The sequence below is a fragment of the Elgaria multicarinata genome, chromosome 3 (genome assembly GCF_023053635.1).
Source record: "Elgaria multicarinata webbii isolate HBS135686 ecotype San Diego chromosome 3, rElgMul1.1.pri, whole genome shotgun sequence".
In the NCBI taxonomy this organism is placed as follows: domain Eukaryota; kingdom Metazoa; phylum Chordata; class Lepidosauria; order Squamata; family Anguidae; genus Elgaria; species Elgaria multicarinata.
In genome coordinates, this window is record NC_086173.1 from 164,238,955 (window position 1) to 164,259,934 (window position 20,980).

Here is a 20,980-nt window from a genome sequence, read left to right on the forward strand (position 1 = left end):
GGCATGATGGGAATTGCAGTCCCAACTCTGATGGTCTGCAATTCCCATCATCCCCTGTCAGCATGGCCAATTAAAACTGTTGAAACCAATAGTTTGGTATGATGGGAATTGCAGTCCCAAATCTCTGCTCTGCAATTCCCATCAACCCCAGTCAGTGTGGCCGGTAAAAACTCTTAAAACCAATGGCTGGGCATGATGGGAATTGCAGTCCCAACTATGCTGGGCTGCAATTCCCATGATCCCCTGTCAGCATGGCCGGTAAAAACTGTTAAAACCAATGGCTGGGCATGATGGGAATTGCAGTCCCAACTCGTCTGGAAGGCGCCAGGTCGGGGAAGGCTTGAGGAAACCAAAGGGTTTTCTGGCAGACCCTGTGAATCTCTTCCCTTCGTGGTTTTTGTTTCAGGAGAAAGAGAAAAAGCACCGCCGGCTTTTCCAGCTCTCCTGCAGCCGGAGGGCCGCTTCCTTCCCGGCCTCCTCCGAGGGAAACAGCCGCAGCCCCGAAGGGGGAGGCAGCTGGGGCGGGGGGGAGAGACAGCCCCGCTTCCCCCGCCTCAGTCCGCCCAAGGGTTAATTGAACTGATCTTTGGTTCCTAGAGAGGCAGGAAGTTCCACGATTAGGAAGGGGGAGCCACTCGGAAATGCCCCCCTTCTTTCTTCCAGGAAGGGACTGAGCAAAGAGGTAAGGGGGCTGCATTGAGGGGGTGGAAGAGGAGGGGGAGGCGTTAATGTTTTCCTATGGCGGGGAAGGGAGAAGCCCCCCCCCCCGGTCCAAGCCTGCTTTCGGAATCGTGGGGCGGGGAGGGAGCTTGGAGGAGCCCTGCTGGATCAGCCCCGGGGTCCATCGAGTTCACACAGTGGCCAACCAGCTGTCAACCCACAAGCAGGACGTGAGTGCAACAGAAGCACCCTCTCGCCCATGTTCCCCAGCAGTTCGTGTACGTAGACACACCGCCTCTCTGGTACTGGATTACTGCCGGAAGAGATCAGTCTTAATTACTTCCTTAAATGCTAATATACCCCTTTCCCCCCCTACCTATTACATCATAAACCACACCCACTCAGTTCTAACATTCCCTACTTACCAGACATACTAAGCCAGACATATACAATATAATCAATTGTGGGGTAACGCCACAGATGTCTTCAGTATTGATCTTTAAAGAGTTGCTCAAGACCTACCTCTCCATGCTGGCTTTCACTGAAGGGTGACCCAGCCAGCATGGCGATGGCGGACTAGTGAATAATTGACATTTATTGTTACATGTTCTGTTTTTTATCATTTCTGTAAGCTGTTTTGATAGCCCATTGGAAAGCACCAGACAACTCTTCGTATTAAATAAATAAATAAAATAACATGGCGGCTTGTATTTTCAGCAATGAGAAAAACATTATTTCCCCCCGTCATCTTGCAGAGTCCTTTGAGGAGGTGGCTGTGTGTTTCATCCGGTGAGAGTTGGCGCTGCCGCACGCAAGCCAGGGGCGTCTGTACAATGGTGTCATGATGGAGAATTTCAGGCACAAGGCCTGTCATGGTAAGGATCCCTTTTCTCTTCCTTGGTAGAGACTGAAAGGGTTGTTACTGGTTTTCCCATTACATTCCAGCAAGGATATAGCTAGAGAGGAAGTCTAGTTGCTCTCCCTGGGCCATTGTAGCTCAGCCTAGCCTCTCTGTTCTGGTTTTTCTGACCTGGAAAAAGATCCAGAAGCTTCTTTGCAGAGATGGCAGCCCCTAACTGAGGGATGGGTCCCTTGCCAAGCTCTTAAGAGGGGGCTCTCAGCTATAAATTCAAGGTGCTGGTTTTGACCTATAAAGCCTTACACGGCTTGGGACCACAATACCTGATGGAACGCCTCTCCCAACGTGAATATACCCGGTCACTATGTTCAACATCTAAGGTCTTCCTCCGGGTGCCTACTCCGGGAGAGGCTCGGAGTATGGCAACGAGGGACAGGGCCTTTTTGGTGGTGGCCCCCCAGACTATGGAATGATCTCCCTGACGAGGCTCACCTGGCACCAATGCTGCTATCTTTTAGGCACCAGATTAAGACTTTCCTCTTTGCCCAGGCATATGGCGGCACATCTTAATCACCCACATGTTTAGTTTTTTACCAGTTTTTAATGCTTTATGTGTGTATGTTTAATGCTTTATGTGTGTAGTCCAGCACTCTGTTCACACAGTGGCCAACCAGCTGTCGACCAGGGACTAACAAAGCAGGACATGGTGCAACAGCACCCTCTCACCCATGTTCCCCAGCAACTGGAGCACACAGGCTTACTGCCACTGATATTAAAAATAGCACTTAGCCATCTGGTAGCCTTCTCCTCCAGGAATTTATCCAACCCCCTTTTAAAGCCATCCAAATGGGTGGCCATCACTGCATCTTGTTGCTTTAGTTCACCGCGGGCTTTCTCTATTATTATTATTATTTATTTATATAGCACCATCAATGTACATCTATGTACACCATCAATGTACATCTCTATGGTCGCTGTTGCATATCAACAGCTTGAATGGCCAGTGTGTGCCTTGCCCCACCATGAGGGCTGGTGGGATAACAGCGGCAGGAGGATGACATGGGAACCACGGAGCTGGGATGGGGAGGTGATCCACAGTATGCCATGTGGTTGTTGGTCGTGTGATGGGTGTGTGTGTGATGGTTTTGCTACCCCTCCCCACTTCCTAGTTTCCCTCTCCATCCACTTTCTGTGATCATCTGAAGAGGCCAGTTGAGTCAGACCATGTAACCCGGAATACCGACCAGCAATGCTTTTCCAAGTTAGTGTTTTCCAGCCCTGCTACAACCCTGGGACAGGGAGGCATACGTCCTGCATTTATTCTTCTTGAATTCAGCTAAAATGACTTAGAAGATGCCTTCTTGAATGTCCCTGTGAACGTCTTTACTTTTCATGCCTGATTTCTTCAACTGGGGAGGACAGTGAATAACTTTTACAAAGAAAACCAGGGGGAATGATGCCTTCATGATTTCCTTTAAATCTTCTTGGGCAGTCACTCTCTTGGTGTTCCTTGTATTTACTTTATTTATTGCATTTTTATATCGCCCAATAACCGAAGCTCCCTGGGCGGTTATTGTATTTGCAAGAGCCTTTCTTCTTTGCATTCACGTTCTGTTTCCCACTTAATTTCAGCTGAGGACGTGCAGCAGAAAACAAATGAAAAAGTACGTCAAGTGTCTGATGAAAGCAATCAATCGCTAGATGTGGATGAGAACGCTGGGAATCAAGACAGGATGAACAAGCTGGACGAAAACCAAAAGAATGAAGAGAGGAAACATTATCTAGATGGTGACCCCCATGCAATTATGGTACAGTCCAAAACACCTGAAGAAAAGAGAACCCAAAAATGCCCTGTGGGTGGAAGAACAATTGCTAATAAATCAACCCTTGATGATTATTGGGCAAGCAACAGTGCAGACAAACGATATAAATGCCTTGAGTGTGGAAGGAGTTTCAGGCAGAGTAGAGTACTTATCTCCCATCAAAGAACGCACACAGGGGAGAAACCATTTACCTGTCTGGAGTGTGGGAAAGGATTTAGTCAGAGGGGAGCACTAACTATTCATCAAAGAATTCACTCGGGGGAGAAACCATTTAAATGCCTGGAATGTGGAAGGAGTTTCTCCCAGAGTGGTGCCCTTCAAGTTCATCAGAGGACTCACACAGGAGAAAAACCATTTAAATGCTTGGAGTGTGGAAAGAACTTCAGGCAGGCTTCAATCCTTAATTCCCATCAAAAAACTCACACAGATGAGAAACCTTATAAATGCCTTGAGTGTGGAAAGAGCTTTAGTCAGGGCTCCCTCCTTAATTCTCATCAAAGAACGCACACAGATGAGAAACCATATAAGTGTCTACAGTGTGGAATGAGCTTCAGACAGAACTCAACTCTTATTTCCCATCAAAGAATTCACACAGGAGAGAAACCATATCAGTGCCTGGAGTGTGGAAAGAGCTTCAGCCGGAAGTATGACCTTACTTCGCATCAGAGAATTCACACAGGAGAGAAACCATTTGAATGTTTGCAGTGTGGAAAGAGCTTCCGTCTCAAGCCAAGCCTTACTAGTCATCAGAGGATTCATGCAGAAGAGAACCCATTTAAGTGCTTGGAGTGTGGAGAGAGCTTTAGACAAAAATATGCCCTTGTTTCACATCAGATAATTCACACCGGACAGAAACCTTTTGAATGTTTGCAGTGTGGAAAAAGCTTTATTCACAAGCAGAGCTTTACTAGTCATCAGAGAATTCACACGGGAGAAAACCCATTTAAATGCTTGGAGTGTGGAAAGAGGTTCAGGCGGAAGGATAGCCTAATTTCACATCAGAGAAATCACACAGGAGAGAAACCATTTGAATGTTTGCAGTGTGGAAAGAGCTTCAATCGCAGGCATAGCCTTACTAGTCATGAGAGAACTCACACAGGAGAGAAACCATTTACATGCTTGCAGTGTGGAAAGAGCTTCAGGCAGAGCTGTGCCCTGAGAGCGCATGAAATAATTCACATTGGGGAAAAACTATATAAATGCCTGGAGTGTGGGAAGAGCTTTAGGAGAAAGTATGCTCTTAAATCCCATCAAACGACTCACACAGGAGAGAAACCATATCAGTGCTTGGAGTGTGGGAAGAGATTCTGCCAGAGTAGTGCCCTTAATTGCCATCAAAGAATTCACACAGGGGAGAAACCATATCAGTGCTTGGAGTGTGGGAAGAGCTTCAGTCTGAAACCATCTCTTATATTACATCAAACCACTCACACAGGGGAGAAACCATTTAAATGCTTGGAGTGCGGAAAGAGCTTCAGTCGGAAGGCCTACCTTACTTTACATCAAGTAACACACACAGGGGAGAAACCCTACAAATGCTTTGAGTGTGGGAAGAGCTTCAGGCTGAGACAGACTCTTACATTACATCAAAGAACTCACACAGCGGAGAAACCATTTAAATGCTTGGTGTGTGGAAAGCGTTTCAGTCGGCGGGCGTATGTTTCTTTACATCAAAGAATTCACACAGGAGAGAAGCCATTTAAATGCTTGGAGTGTGGAAAGGGGTTCAATCGAAGGGAATATCTTATTTCACATCAAAGAACTCACAGGGAGACCTCTTCGGAAGAGGATTCTGATGCATCGGAACAGCCCTCTCCTACTGTAGATCTGGGGCAATCTGAGGGAATCTCCGAGAGCAGCACCCCATTTGAGGTTCCCAGCAAACCTTTCAACCCTGTCCTGAGCACAGCTGTGATTCCAGACTCTCCTACCACCCACGGCTCACCAGATCCCCAGTGGCAATGTATCAGGTGGGACGCTCAGAGCCACGGTGGGAGTACTCACCTGACTCCCCGAACGCCCTTTCGCCCATTGAATACTCATGAAGAAAGGTCTACTCAGGGACAAGGGTCTACCCTGGAGGGGGAAGGCCCAGCAGTGACTATGAATGAGGCAAACTCAGGCCATGGCTAGACCAGGCCTATATCCTGGGATTGTCACGGGAACATCCCTGTGCATCCAAATGACACACAGGGGATCCCAGGAGCAGGCAGGGACGACCGCTCCATTTGCCTGGAATAATCCTTAAATCTAGCTAAGGCCTCGGATACAACTGCTTAATCTGGGTCAGTTCCCAGTCTTCACACCTTTCCTTAGTTAACAGCTCTATAGAGCGGTCTGACTCTTAATTGTAGGCTGAAGACAGGCGAAACCACTTAAATGTCTGGAGTGTAAAAGGAGCTTTAGGCAGAGCGCATGTCTTACTTTACCTTAAAGAAGCGTCACAGTACTATGGGATTTAAATGGTTCGGCTTTCATGCCACGGGGTGATTGCATCACATCAGATAATGTATGTGAGGGGGAATCAGCCGAATTGCTCCTCACGTTGTGAAGGCTGTTTTCTTAAACTAGCCCTTAACAAATATTAGAGCATTCCCTTTGGGGAAATGCCAAAGAATGTTCTGGTTCTAGTAAGATCATATGGAAAGGAGAACAGAGCTCCTGTATCTTTAACAGTTGTATAGGAAAGGGAATTTCAGCAGGTGCCATTTGTATGTATGCAGCACTTGGTGAAATTCCCTCTTCATCACAACCATTAAAACTGCAGGCACTATACTAGAGTGACCAGATGCAAACGAGGGCAGGGCTCCTGCAGCTTTAACTGTTGTGATGAAGTGGGAAATTCACCAGAGCCCTGTCCTCTTTTCCATATGGCCACCCTAAACTTTTAATCTTAATTCTTAGTCGTTAAATCAAGCCTGAGTATTAAATGCTGTCCTATGGATAATTTTATGTGACATTTCAAAATGTATTTTATTTTTGATCTCTTTTAATATGGTGTAGATCTGTGTTTACTTTTATGTAGAATTTTAAATGTATTTTACTATGTTCTCTTTGGTATGGTTTTTGGACTAATTCCATAGTCTCTGTTCTGTTTTACTCTGAGAAGCTGTATGAGTGCCTGGTGTATGGAAAAGATTCGGAATGAGTATTCACCAGGCCCATTGATGATTAGAATAATAGTTCTCTGTCTCTATGCTCTGTTTCCATTTGGTTCCCTTCTAGTTCTATACAATGAGGCCCTCTCCATTGACAGAAAGTTTTATGATCTAGCGGAGCAGCAGAGTTGATTTTCACAGATTCTTCTTTCCCTCTAGAGCTCCCTGATTCCCACTAAATCTTCTCCAGAGTGTTGGGCGATCTGTTAACACAGTGTGGGAGGTGGTGTAGGGGAGTGTATAATCCCCTACACCAGAAGAAAAAGGGAAGTAAACAGGTTTACATTGTGGCATCCAAATTACACTGTTTGTTGAGTCTCTGGGGCAGGATTGTCCTTAGGGTATGAATCCGGAATATTTCCCTCCAAATAAAAGGAAGGAACCAAAGGAAGCACTTCTTCAAACTGCATAGTTAAATTATGGAATTCACTACTGCAGTGTAGTGATGGCTTTATAAGAGGGTTGGATAAATTCCTGGAGGGGACAGCTATCAATGGCTAATAGAGAAAACCTTTGGAACAATGCTGCAGGGAGAAATAACAAAGTGATCCTTAAACCTATCTTACACGTTACCTGAGCACAGATGTTCCCACAGGACGGGGGATCTGAGCCGGGTTCTCTCTGGCCTAAGGCCAACGTTCTAAGCACTACAACCCCACATGTTCTCATACTGGCTGGCCTTACAGGGTTGTTGTGAGGACTGCTCACATATAATTTGAGTGGCGAGGCTGGGCAACAGAGAGGTTGGTGCCCAAAGAGAAGAAAACGTACCACTCGGGCCAGTCCTGTAAAAGAAGCGAGATCCACCTGGTGGCTTTTCTCTTTTTCACCTGCACTGCAGAGAATTCTGCCAAACTCTCAGATGTTTGGAGAAGCCCTGTCCAGCTAAAGAGGGGCATTTACCGTATTTCTTCGACTGTAAGACGCACACTAATTTCAGTACCACCAACAGAAGAAAAAAAACCTTAAGACACACCTGCGATTCCAAGACGCACACCATTTTTAGAGATGTTTACACTCTGGGAGGATCTCTTCTTGATCCTCCCAGAGTGCAGGACACAAAATAACGGGCTCAAGTTAAAGGAAGCCAGATTCCAGCTGGATGTCAGGAAAAACTTCCTGACTGTTAGAGCAGTATGACAATGGAACCAGTTACCTAGGGAGGTTGTGGGCTCTCCCACCCTAGAGGCCTTCAAGAGGCAGCTGGACAACCATCTATCAGGGATGCTTTAGGGTGGATTCCTGCATTGAGCAGGGGGTTGGACTCGATGACCTTTTAGGACCCTTCCAACTCTGCTATTCTATGATATGGGGGGGGTATCTTAGAATTGAAGAAATAGGGTACTTATTTTCTCTGGTCTCTGCTATGGGTCTTGAGCGTTATAATGTGAAAAAGACCCTGCTCAGATCCTAACTGCATCCCCCACATCTTGCAAGGTAGAAATCAATGCAGCTCTGTTCAGATCAAAGAAATTCAAAGACGGCTCTCTTCCCGCTCAGGGGCACAGCTAGCTCCCTCTCCCCACCAAAACAAATCCCATCTCAACCCCATGGAGATGGGATGGAATTCTTAAGTGGGAGTGGCAGAAAGGTTGTACATTTGAAACAATGAACTTTGGGGGCTGTTTGGCAGCAAAACATGCTTGGAATATTTAGGAGCCCCTTCCCTCATTCTGGGGGCAGAGGTATTTCTTCTCTTCCTCCCCTCCCTCATGCAAGGGGCCTCGATTGGTGTTGGGGGAGCAGGACACGTTTTCTGGACCTCCAGAAAGTGGGCAGATCAGCCATGCCATTAGCATGGCTGGGAGGATATCGGTGCATGCAGATTTCTTCCCAACCCACATTTTCCATAGGCTCGGTAAACGTGCGCCCTGTTCCCTCCCACTGCACACCTTTTCTGGACATATAAATAAATATAAAAATCCCCCCCCCAGACCCCATTTGAAGGCACGATTATCTGATCCTGTCCAGGTAAAACCGGATGGTTGGTCAACCCAAGGCGCTCTCTGCAGCCCCACCCCTGGCTGGGGGGATTAATTCCTTTAGCAGGCCTCATGGAATGGCTCTGCTTGTCTCCCTCAGTTTAGGGCTGCTGCTGCTGAGGGAGGAGAAAGCCCTCATGAGCGAGGTCTTCAGCAGGCCTGGTGAGATGGCCGTGCCCTCCCTCTCGTAAACCAGTTTATGTTAACCAATAAGACACGTAGCCAGAAAGATTTCCCACATTTTGAACCTGTTTCAGGGGAATCTGTTTGCTTGGGTGTGTTCTGCCCAAGCTCCAAATCAAAGCGTACACCACTTCTTGGCTTCGGCCTCCAAAAACGTGGCACCCAAGATGGCCAACACACAACTCCTTACCGTGAAGCACAGGTAGAGATCTGGCGATCTAGAAAGCGTGGACACCATTGGTAAGCTTTTGGTCACCCTAATAATGACATTATCCCAATATGGATTAGGGGATTTTTCTTATGGAAAGCACAGCTTTTTCTCCCACCCCTCCAAATTCAAAGATCATGCAATATAAAAACTGTAGGAGCTATACTAGAGTGACCAGATTTAAAAGAGGGCAGGGCACCTGCAGCTTTAACTGTTGTGATGAAGAGAGAATTTCACCAGGTTCCCCATATATACAAATGACACGTGCAGAAATTCCCTTTTCTATGCAACTGTTAAAGATACAGGAGCCATGTCCTCCTTTTCATATGGTCACCCTAATGGAAGCTTACTCGGCCTGTCACACACACTTAGCCCAACCTACCTCACAGGGTTGTTGTGAAGATAAAACGAGGAGGACTATGTATGCCACCTTGGCTTCCTTGGAGGAGAAAAGGTGGGATATAAATGTAATAAATAATACAATCTCTCTCTCTCTCTCACACACACACACACACAAACATCTAACATTAATTCTGATTAGCATTGCAGCTAGACAATTTTAAACCCAGGACCTAATGGCCTTAGCTTCAGGTATTGGGCAGTATGAAAATGCAATATATAAATAAATTGACAGCCACATTATTATTTCAGTTGTAAAGCACGCAACTCAAATTTCTCTTTCCCCACATCCCACCCCATTCCATGCAGGGAATGCTTATCAAATTTGCAGATGACACAAAATTGGGTGGGATAGCTAATACCCTGGAAGACAGAAACAAACTTCAAAGTGATCTTGATAGGCTGGAGTGCTGGGCTGAAAACAACAGAATGAAATTTAATAGGGATAAATGCCAAGTTCTACATTTAGGAAATAGAAACCAAAGATGGGGGATACTTGGCTCAGCAATACTACAAACGAGAAGGATCTTGAATTGTAGATCACAAGCTGAATATGAGCCAACAGTGCGATATGGCTGCAAGAAAGGCAAATGCTATTTTGGGCTGCATTAATAGAAGTAGAGCTTCCAAATCACGGGAGGTACTGGTTCCTCTCTATTCGGCCTTGGTTAGGCCTCATCTAGAGTATTGCATCCAGTTCTAGGCTTCACAATTCAAGTAGGATGCAGACAAGCTGGAGCATGTTCAGAGGAGGGCAACCAGGATGATCAGGAGTCTGGAAACAAAGCCCTATGAAGAGGGACTGAAAGAACTGGGCATGTTTAGCCCGCAGAAGACTGAGGGGAGACATGATAGCACTCTTCAAATGCTTAAAAGGTTGTCACACAGAGGAGGGCCAGGATCTCTTCTCGATCCTCCCAGAGTGCAGGACACAGAATAACGGGCTCAAGTTAAAGGAAGCCAGATTCCGGCTGGACATCAGGAAAAACTTCCTGACTGTTAGAGCAGTACGACAATGGAACCAGTGACCTAGGGAGGTTGTGGGCTCTCCCACACTAGAGGCCTTCAAGAGGCAGCTGGACAACCATCTGTCAGGAATGCTTTAGGGTGGATTCCTGCATTGAGCAGGGGGTTGGACTCAATGGCCTTCTAGGCCCCTTCCAACTCTGCTATTCTATGATTTACAGCTGCTTTTGCATTCCGGATATGTTACAACCGCCTCCCCAATGCTCTTTGGAGTGCACTTCTCATCATCCACAACATTTGCCTTGCTGGCATGGGGTGATGGGAGTTGTGATCCAAAGCATCTGGAGGAACACTGTGGATTTGGGTGTACTGCTGTTTAAACATGCATAGCGTTTAGCCCTTTGATGTGTTGTCCCTTCTGTGAAGAGAATACACCAAAACCTGCCAGTTTGGCAGAGGTATCATATTGATATTTAATTTATACCACAGACACAAGAGACAGAAAATTCTGTTTTACTTTTCCTTCAGACATAAAACAAGTATGAGTTAATACACAGTGTGAGGAGCTAAACACAACAACCCTAATCTTAAACAGCTTAATGTTCCTTTCAAAAACTTCTATGACAGCTGAAAAAAACAGGTCAGGTCAGGTCAGGTGTACAGCCCTTCTGCTGTGTCCTGCCCCCATCTCTGGGCGTGTGTTTTTATATACTGCATTTTCTCACGACTAAACAAAAATCATGGAACAAAGATGTTTAATCTACAGTATTTTTAACAACAGAACTTCGAACAGTACTTTTCTACTTTATTGAAACTTCGATAAAAACTTGAGACTTAAGGCAGCCTTCTCCAACCTGGTGTATTCTAGATGTGTCAGACTACAGCCCACATAATCCCTCAGCAGAGCCGACTGGGGAAATAATTGGAGTTGTATTCCGAGACATCTGGAGGACTCCAGGTTGGGAAAGGTTGACCGAAGGTAATATTTACATGTTATATTTTGATTTATAGGCTTCCAAAGTTAAGTTTCTCATTAACCTTTTTCAACGCTGCTCATTCCAACACCATTTAGCTTCAGACCGTTTTTCCCTTCTTACAAGAAGATCACTGCTATTTCACACACATTTATTGACTTTAAGGTGTTGTTTTTCATTTAATCCTACTGAGATGTAGATGATGGTCATTCCTTGCTGACAGCAGGAGGTCAGAACAGGCCAGACCAGATAAGTAGAGCAACGTTGAAAGATAAGACTCATCTTTTTCATCAGTCTGACAGGTGCGCTCTCTTCCACGCTCCATACATTAAATCATTTCTTCCCAATATGGGTTCTTATTTATTTTTATTTCGGTATTTACAGGCCACCTTACAGGATTAAGCCTCAAAAGGTGGCTCCCAACATATTAAAAACATTGGATGGTATCCAATGTTAGTCCCATGTAGAGACAATCCATTGAAATGAATGGGATTTAAGTTAGACAAACATCGGATACCTGCCGTAAGATTGGATCAAGATCTAAGTGCGTGTGATGGGGATGGATTCTCCTCTGACTCCCCTGCCTCCCCTGCACTTATGGTACACCCCTAATGCTTTCTCCCCCTCTTCCACTTATGGTACACCCCTAATCCCTCTGAAAAGGATGAGGTAGGGTGTGGGAATGCTGAAGGCAGAGGCCCCCCAAAATCAGACAGAGACAATTAAGCATTAAGGTTTCTGCTATTGCAGAAGCTTTTGCCGTGCTCCACACATTGATACAGTTTCTCCCATGTGGAAACTTTCACGGTGAGTAAGATGTTGATTCTGCCTTTTCATAATGCATCCATCTCCCACCCAACCTGTGTGGGCTCTTTGATGTGAAGTAAGGTCACCCACTGACACGAAAACTCATTCTACGTTCCATACATTTACACGGGTTCTCTCTTGCGTGGGCTCTTTGACGTATACTAAAGTAAGGTGTTGGCTCTGCCTCCTTTCGCACTCTATGCATTTATACGGTTGCTCCCCAGTGTAGTAGCTCAGATGTGAAGTGAAGTGTTGACTCTGACTGAAGCTCTTTCCGCAACCCACGCAGATATAGGATTCCTCCGTGTGGTTTCTTTGATGCCGGTGAAGGCTTCCGTTCCGGCTGTAGCTTTTCCCACACTCCATACATTTATAAGGTTTCTCCCCCGTGTGGGTCGATTGATGCGTTGTGAGGATGGATTTCTGCCCGAAGCTTTTCCCACACTCCAGGCATTTATAGGGCTTCTCCCCCGTGTGGGTTCTCTGATGTCTCTTCAGGCTTCCGCTACGATTGAAGCTTATTCCACACTCCATACATTGATACGGCTTCTCTCCCGTGTGGGTTCTTAGATGTGCAGTAAGCGTTCCACTGTCGCTGAAGCTCTTTTCGCACTCCACACATTTGTACGGTTTCTCCCCAGTGTGGATTATGCTGTGTCTACTGAAGTCTGATTTGTATCTGAATATTTTCCCACACACAGGACACTTTATCCCCCGCTTTCTTTGGTATTCCTCTTGCGGAATCAGGACTTCATGGACATCTTCACCCGGAGAGGGAGGGGACTTCTTCTTCCCGTTCTTCGATTGGTTTCCCTTGTGCCGTTTTGGCCTCCTTTGATTTCCGAACGTCTCTTTTCCCACTTCCTCCTTGGTTGTGTCTAATGAAATCTCGCAGGGCTCCCTGTCAGTCTCACTGTCCTGCTCATCACCTGCTTGGGGGAAAAAGATAAAAGAAAATCCTGTTCATGGCAGAAAATGAGAACATCACAGGCCAAGTCCAATTAGCGGCTTCTTTAACCTTTTAACATCAACAATTTTCTCCCCTTTCCTCTGGGTATTTTTTTTATATTGCCTTTATATCGGGCCTTTTTTCCTCCAAAGAACCCAAGGCGGTATACATAATCCTCCTCCTCTCCATGTTATCCTCACAACAACAACCCTGTGAGGTGGGTTGTGCTGAGAGTCTGTGACTGGCCCAAAGTCACCCAGTGGGTTTCCATGGCTGAGTGAGGACTAGAACCCGGATCTCTTGACTCCTAGCCCAGAACTTTAGCCACTACACCACACTGTATATTCCTTGGTGAACTGTAAATTCCTGTATATTCCAAGGTATATTCCTTGGTGAACTGAAACCTAGGTGACCTTCCAAATGCGGTCTCGGTTAATAATTGGAATTCATTCCTGGTCTATTTCCACTTTGATTTCACTAGGCATAGAGTCGTGTGTGTGTGTTTCCTCCTCTGATACAGAACTGCAGCAAGGCTGGAGAAGGAGAGAGATCAAACTGGGTAAAGTGTGCCACTCTGTGGTTCCTATTAATTTGGATATAGCCAAAAGAATAGACCAGGAGTCCATTGATAAAATAAAACACTTGATGGTACACATCAAATTATAAAAGGAGTGAATGTTTATAAAAGTCATTTATAAAGCCCTACATGGCTTGGGACCACAATACCTGATGGAACGCCTCTCCCGACATGAACCTACCTGTACACCACGCTCAACATCTAAGGTCCTCCTCTTAGTGCCTCCTCCGAGGGACGCTCGGAGGATGGCAACAAGGGAGAGGGCCTTTTCGATGGTGGCCCCCCCGACTGTGGAATGATCTCTCCGATGAGGCTCGCTTGGCGGCAACACTGTTATCTTTCAGGCGCCAGGTTAAGACTTTCCTCTTCTCCCAGGCATTTAACAGCATTTAACAACGCTAAGTTTGTTTTTTAACGGCCCCCAGAACAGTTGTTTTTAAATGGATACTGTTGTTTTTATACTGTCGTTTTTATGTTTCTGATGGTTTAAAATTTTGTATATTTTTTAATGTTTACTGTTTTTAACTTTTGTAAACCGCCCAGAGAGCTTCGGCTATGGGGCGGTATATAAATGTAATAAATAAATAAATAAATAACAGTCACGGCATTGAGATGACTGTTATGAATGGTATACAGGCATTGGGAATATTCACTCCCTTTATAATTTGATGCGTACCATTAAGTGTTTTATTTATAAACACTGTATAAAAATATCTCATGGGTCCAGTGCAGTTCTGTGATGTCTTTTGGGCCTTTGTGTGTTTGTTCTGAGCTGACCGTGGCTCATAATAAAGCACTGTGCTGCAGCCACCTGCTAGGTTGATTTTCAAGGCATCGCTCTGGGTCCTACATGAGGACCCAGGGGCATTCTTGAAAATAAAGACGGCGCTGGAGGCTGGCACATCATGTTGAAGCCTGGACGTTTTTATGGTTTTCATTTTTTAAAAAAAAATCTTTAAAATTCAGGAGGGACAGCGAGCCAGGTAGGTACCAATGGAGGCGTCCGCGGGCACGGCGTCAGGGACCCCAGGAGTAAGTGATCAGATACAAAGGCTACGTTCAGACAACACATTAGTCAACGCAGTGTGAAAACTCCACTCAACGGTTGCGTTTCTAGGGGGTGCTGCCCACACGTGTTCTCACTCCACCGCTGTGTGACTGTGGGCTCCCATGGACTTGAGTAAAATCCATTGAGACGTTTGATTGACAGTTCCCCCGCCCTCTCTCCTCCCCCAGTCCTCCTGATGGTATCTCATCAGCCATTGCTGGAAAAAAACAATCCCAGCAGCTCTCCTAGAGCGACACTCGCTCCTTTTCGTCACTCTTGCCAGGGAACTCTGTAGCCAGTGGGAAAAGTCAACTCAACGCGATGGAAAACTCCATGGAGCCCATCACACAACATGCCACACAACGGTTGTGCAGGAACTGTCCTTTGCACAGCGTGGATATTCCGCGTGGACAACTCCACCGTGGGGTGGAGTTTTTCCTCCAGACAACACATTTCTCAACGGTGGTATAAAAACTCTACCGTGGAAGTTCTAAATCCACGGCTGAGAAACGTATTGTCTGAACTGAACCAAAGGTCCCCCCCCGGGGGACGACGACAGTAACACGATATACTGCGTGGTGCTTAATGTTCTGCTGAAGATTGCAGGGAGACATAGCTGAAGGGCTGTCATGCAGAAGGTTTAACAGAGTTATTCTCAGCTGCTCCATAGGGTAGGACTAGGTAGAAATGGCGGGGAACTGGATTTCGGCTAGACGTAAGGAGAAACTTTCCTAAGAGAACTGCTCCAATAGTGGATCAAATTCCTTTGGGAGGTGGGGAACTTCAGGTTGGACCCCGCTGCTCTATCTATCCCTCTGTTCAGTGAGGAAAAGTGTCCTTACCCATAGAGGACATGGTGCCATAATTTTCCAGCATGACTTCCTTGTTCAAACCTCTTCGACTTGGATCCAGGGGATGCCACCTCCCCTTGATGAAATGCACGGCTGCCACCTCCTTCCAGCTGCTGAAAGAGACCAGGGGTGGGGTGGGGACATTCTCTGAATGGTTGGAGAAAAACTCATTTGGTGGAATTCTCTGCTCAGAAATAATCTCCACTGCATATACTGTTGCCCCCGGATTAAAAAGGAGTCATGATAACAGGGTGGTGTAGTGGTTAGAGTGTTGGGCTGGGACGACTGGACATCAAAACCTCAATGGAATGCTAAGCTACTGTGGGTTAATTTCCCTATGGGGCTTTGCAAAGTGCCCCAGCTGCCATTTTGAATTTGAAATCAATGGCAAGCACTCATAGCTTGCCTTGTCGTGTGAACCCGGCGCCGTGGGTTGTTAGAGGGGGTAGGCAGCCCACAAATAAATAACCCACAGCACAGGGTTCACACAGTAAGGCAAACCTGGGCAAACAGCGACCCCTCTGGGCGCCCAGCATGACGCAACAGCCCCCACGGCTAAATTAAGCCACAGCGGCCTGTCGTGTTGTGTGAACCGACTCCATCTATTCATGGAGGACTATTAGGGTGGATTCCTGCATTGAGCAGGGGGTTGGACTTGATGGCCTTGTAGGCCCCTTCCAACTCTGCTATTCTATGATTCTATGAGAGTTTATGGACCCAACATGATTCCCAACAGACAGCTTTCATCAGAGCTTTTCCATAATGTTTTGAGAAATCCAAAAGAAAAAATATATATCTCTGTAACCATAGCTACAAGTTCAGTGGAACACAAACTAATTTCAGGAATACCCCAACGTACAGAAATATATCCCGAATACACAAAATTCACCTGAAGTTCTCTGCGCTTGTGAATATCATTTAGTATATTTTATTCAGGGTAATATATGCCACTGAAACAAACCACTGGCTAAATGAAAAATAGGCCCCCTCTGTAATACAGACAGATTCACCAGCCCTCCTTTTTCCTCCAAGGTGTACAGGGTGGCAAAAAGGTGGCTAAGGGGAGACATGATAGAGGTGTACAAAATTATGCAGGGTGTGGAGAATGTGGAGAGGGAGACATTTTTCTGCCTCTCTCAAAATACTAGAACCCAATGGGGTCTTCCCATGAAGCTGACTGGTGGGAGATCCAGGACAAATTAAAGGAAGGACTTCTTCACACAGCGCATAGTTAAACTGTGGAACTCACCACCACAAGATGTAGTGATGGCCACCAATTTGGATGGCTTTAAAAGGCGGTTGGATAAATTCCTGGAGGCGAAGGCTATCCATGGCTACTAGCCCTGATAGTTGTGTGCTATCTCCAGTATCCGAGGCAGTAAGCCTGTGTGCACCAGTTGCTGGGGAACATGGGTGAGAGGGTGCTGTTGCACCGTGTTCTGCTTGTTCATCCCTTGCTGATGGCTGGATGGCCACTGTGAACAGAGTGCTGGACTAGATGGACCCTTGGTCTGATCCAGCATCAGGGCTCTTCTTATGTTCTTATGATGCTCCTTCCCCCTCCTTTATCCTCACAACAACCCAGCAAGGTATGTTGTACTGAGAAAAATGGTCCAAAGTTACCCAATGAGCTCTGTAGCCAAACCGGAATTTGAACCTAGGTCTCTCCCACTTCACTCTAACCCAGCTTTCCCCAACCTGGTGCATTCCAATAGTTTTGGCCTTCAACTCCCATCTGCCCCAGGCAGCATAGCCAATGGCAAGGAAGTCTGGCAACTGGAGTCCAAGAGGGCGGCACATCTAACCACCACATCACACATGCTCTCATTCCAGCCCACCTTTCAAGGTTGTTGTGAAGATTGCTCAGGGATCCTACAGTGGAGTTTAGGAGACGGTTTTGCAGCGGGATAAGCTTTGATTCCCTCTTCCCCCCTTTTTTTGGGTGGGTGGGTGAGATCTCCCCCTCCCCGTCGCAGGAAAGCCTGTTTCCTCTGCACCAAGGGACATCCCCACCCAATAAAAATCCTATGGGGCCTGGGCTGATCTCCAGGGGTGGGGAGCGATATTCAAACAGGACGATCATAGAATAGCAGAGTTGGAAGGGACCTACAAGGCCATCCAGTCCAACCCCCTGCTCAATGCAGGAATCCACCCTAAAGCATCCCTGACAGATGCTTGTCCAGCTGCCTCTTGAATGCCTCTAGTGTGGGAGAGCCCACAACCTCCCTAGGGAACTGATTCCATTGTCGCACTGCTCTAACAGTCAGGAAGTTTTTCCTGATGTCCAGCTGGAATCTGGCTTCCTTTAACTTGAGCCCGTTATTCCGTGTCCTGCACTCTGGGAGGATCGAGAAGAGATCCTGGCCCTCCTGATCCATGCAGCAGAAGCCACTGCACTGCATGGGTCAGCCCCCTACCTATGATCGCAATGGGGCGAGGTGTGTGTGTCTTCCCTCTTTTCCTCCCCCAAAATGCAAATCCTCCTCCCAATGCTGCCCCTTTACCCCTGTCTCCTGCCTCCGTCGCGCGGCAGCCGTGCCCTCTTCGCCAAGGAACCTCGCGAGGCCTGTTTCCCTTCCGAGAATAGGAAAGGAGCTGCAGTCCTCCTCCTTCACCCCCGACCCCCCCTGCACAACTTTACCACTTCCTGCCTCTCTAGGAACCAGAGCTCTGTTCATTTAACCCTTGGAGGACGGAATGGTCGAAGCTGCCCGTCTCTCCCGCTTTCTCCAACCCCCACAAATAAGAACCTCATAAGTAGAGTGAGGCCAGTGGAGGCTGGTGGCTCTGATGTCAGTGGGGCTGTGAATCCGCTCTGGGTTTCAGTCAGGACTCTAAAGGAGCTATCTAAGGTGCTGCACCCCACACCCGAAATGGGTTCAGAACCTCGGATAGCTCTTTTAAGGTTCAGGCGGGTTCTGACTGAAACCCAGAGCGGATTTACCGCCCCACTGACCTCGGAGCCACCAGCCTCCACTGAGTTGCACTGTAACAAGCTGCTCTGTTCCATGTTCACCCAGTGCCACCAGTGGCCAACCAGCTAGCTGTGAGTACCGCCGCTGGTATGCATTTATTTATATTTATTTAATGTATATATATGTATGTATGTATGTGTTACATTTCTATCCCACCTAAAGCTTTCTTCTCACTTTTGCAGTTCATAAGACCATAAGAACCGCCCAGAGAGCTTCGGCTATTGGGCAGTATAAAAATGTAACGAATAAAATAATAAAATAAAATAAATAAGAACATAAGAAGAGCCCTGATGCTGGATCAGACTAAGAGTCCATCTAGTCCAGCACTCTGTTCACACAGTGGCCGAACAGCCATCGGCCAGGGATGAACAAGCAGGACATGGTGCAACAGCACCCTCCCACCCATGTTCCCCAGCAACCGGTGCACACAGGATTCACAACAATTAAAACCTGAAAACGCAACATGATAAAATATAACATTAAGGTTTAAAAGTTTAAAGCTAAATAAAATAAAATTTAAAAAACCAAAAGAAAACCTAGCATAGTGCAAAGATTTAAAATGCAGTAGTGGATTTAAAACAACAAAAATGGGAAGAGTAGAATACCTGGGGAAGTAAGATTTCACCTGGCACTGAAAAGAGCACAAGGTAAGTGCCAGGCGAGCCTTATTATTTATTTATTTATTTATTTTATTTTATTTTATTTCATTTCTATACTGCCCAATAGCTGAAGCTCTCTGGGCAGTTCACAAAAACCTTTATTTCTACTTTATAGAATCATAGAATAGCAGAGTTGGAAGGGGCCTACAAGGCCATCGAGTCCAACCCCCTGCTCAGTGCAGGAATCCACCCTAAAGCATCCCTGACAGATGCTTGTCCAGCTGCCTCTTGAAGGCCTCTAGTGTGGGAGAGCCCACAACCTCCCTAGGTAACTGGTTCCATTATCATACTACTCTAACAGTCAGGAAGTTTTTCCTGATATCCAGCTGGAATCGGGCTTCCTTTAACTTGAGCCCGTTATTCTGTGTCCTGCACTCTGGGAGGATCGAGAAGAGATCCTGGCCCTCCTCTGTGTGACAACCTTTGAAGTATTTGAAGAGTGCTATCGTGTCTCCCCTCCATCTTCTCTTCTCCAGGCTAAACATGCCCAGTTCTTTCAGTCTCTCTTCATAGGGCTGTTTCCAGACCCCTGATCATCCTGGTTGCCCTCCTCTGAACACGCTCCAGCTTGTCTGCATCCTTCTTGAAGTGTGGAGCCCAGAACTGGACGCAATACTCCAGATGAGGCCTAACCAGGGCCGAATAGAGAGGAACCAGTACCTCACATGATTTGGAAGCTATACTTCTATTAATGCAGCCCCAAATAGCATTTGCTTTTTTTGCAGTTAAAGCTGCAGGAGCCCTGCCCTCTTTTGTATCTGGTTACTTTGGTTTTATACTGTACTTTATTGTTTTAATTGTTGTGAACTATCAGGGTCTTCAATTATTGAGTGGTAGAGAAATATAAATGAATGAATGAATAAATAAGGCTTGAGTGCATGCAGCTGGTGATATTCCCTCTTCATCACAACAGTTAAAGCTGTAGGAGCCCTGCCCTCTTTTGTATCTGGTCAAGAGGGCAGAGCTCCTGCAACTTTAACTGTTGTGATGGAGAGGGAGTTTCACCACGTGCTGCATGCATACAAATGACACCTGCTGAAATGCCCTTTTCAATTCAACTGATGGTCACCCTACTGTTGGAATCTGTCCAAAGCTCTGATGTGATTCTAATTCCTGTATGGTTCTCCTTACCTTGATTTTTAAGAATCTTCCTTGTTCCAAATCTAAAAGGCTTGATCCTTAAAGGGACAATGGTTCTTTTTTTCTCTGTTTTTTACTCAATAATAGAGACACACAAGATGAAAGCAAGTTCACTTTTATTTAAACTGATGCAGTTTCACACCTCTTTAGCTTTTAAAAAAAGATTGTAGTGTTGAGCAGGGGGTTGGACTCTATGGCCTTATAGGCCCCTTCCAAACCTACTATTCTATGATTCTATGATATCTAGCAGCAATTTTGTGGGTTGTTGCATCAGTCCGTAGAAGTTATGTGTGACTGGTGAGTTTGGTTGATTTGTTTGATCCATTCTGTTCGGGATGTATTATTATCATGGGATTTATGATATTATTATTATTATTATTATTATTATTATTATTATTATTATTAATTGCATTTTTATACCGCACAATAGCCGAAGCTCCCTGGGCGGTTCACAAAAACTAAAACAATTCAAAATGTAAAACAAACAGTATAAAAACATGAGATAAACTACACATTAAAACGAATTAAAACATACCATACATGATTAAAACATCCTGAAAATAATAATAATGATAATATACAAGGGGTTTAGTCCTAAAATCTTGTTCTCAACTGTCTCTAACACTAGCCACTATTTTTGGCATGCCTTTCTTAAATGAAGGGGGGGATTCCATCGCGTTCTGGCTTTTACCCCATGTCCCATCTCCAGTTTGCAAACCCTGGTTTTTGCAACTTTCCCCTTTGGCCCAGATGGGTGGGAGA

General features: G+C 46.0%; 2 protein-coding genes across 2 annotated transcripts; one reads left to right on the plus strand and one right to left on the minus strand.

Moving 5' to 3' along the window:
• The first annotated feature begins 625 nt into the window (after window positions 1-625).
• LOC134396323 (zinc finger protein 345-like) lies at window positions 626-6,392 on the plus strand. Its single transcript, XM_063122779.1, has 3 exons — window positions 626-682; window positions 1,416-1,535; window positions 3,152-6,392. The coding sequence occupies exons 2-3, from the start codon at window positions 1,502-1,504 to the stop codon at window positions 5,473-5,475; spliced, it is 2,358 nt and encodes a 785-aa protein (XP_062978849.1). The 5' UTR covers window positions 626-682; window positions 1,416-1,501; the 3' UTR covers window positions 5,476-6,392.
• A 4,343-nt stretch (window positions 6,393-10,735) lies between these two features.
• LOC134396451 (gastrula zinc finger protein XlCGF7.1-like) lies at window positions 10,736-18,029 on the minus strand. The gene is made up of 3 exons (XM_063122954.1): window positions 17,949-18,029; window positions 15,436-15,554; window positions 10,736-12,948 (listed from the first exon to the last, which is right to left on the minus strand). Exons 2-3 carry the CDS (start codon window positions 15,467-15,469, stop codon window positions 12,122-12,124), a joined length of 861 nt encoding a protein of 286 aa, XP_062979024.1. The 5' UTR covers window positions 15,470-15,554; window positions 17,949-18,029; the 3' UTR covers window positions 10,736-12,121.
• Window positions 18,030-20,980: the final 2,951 nt, after the last annotated feature.

What these genes read in the sequence shown, in the direction of transcription:
- LOC134396323 (XM_063122779.1), top strand. Translation starts at nt 1,502, where the DNA reads ATGATGGAGAATTTCAGGCACAAGGCCTGTCATG. An exon ending in CAGGCACAAGGCCTGTCATG is followed by an intron (nt 1,536 to 3,151) that starts GTAAGGATCCCT and finishes ACTTAATTTCAG; the next exon opens with CTGAGGACGTGCAGCAGAAA.
- LOC134396451 (XM_063122954.1), bottom strand. Translation starts at nt 15,469, where the DNA reads ATGCTGGAAAATTATGGCACCATGTCCTCTATGG. An exon ending in TGGCACCATGTCCTCTATGG is followed by an intron (nt 12,949 to 15,435) that starts GTAAGGACACTT and finishes TCCCCCAAGCAG; the next exon opens with GTGATGAGCAGGACAGTGAG.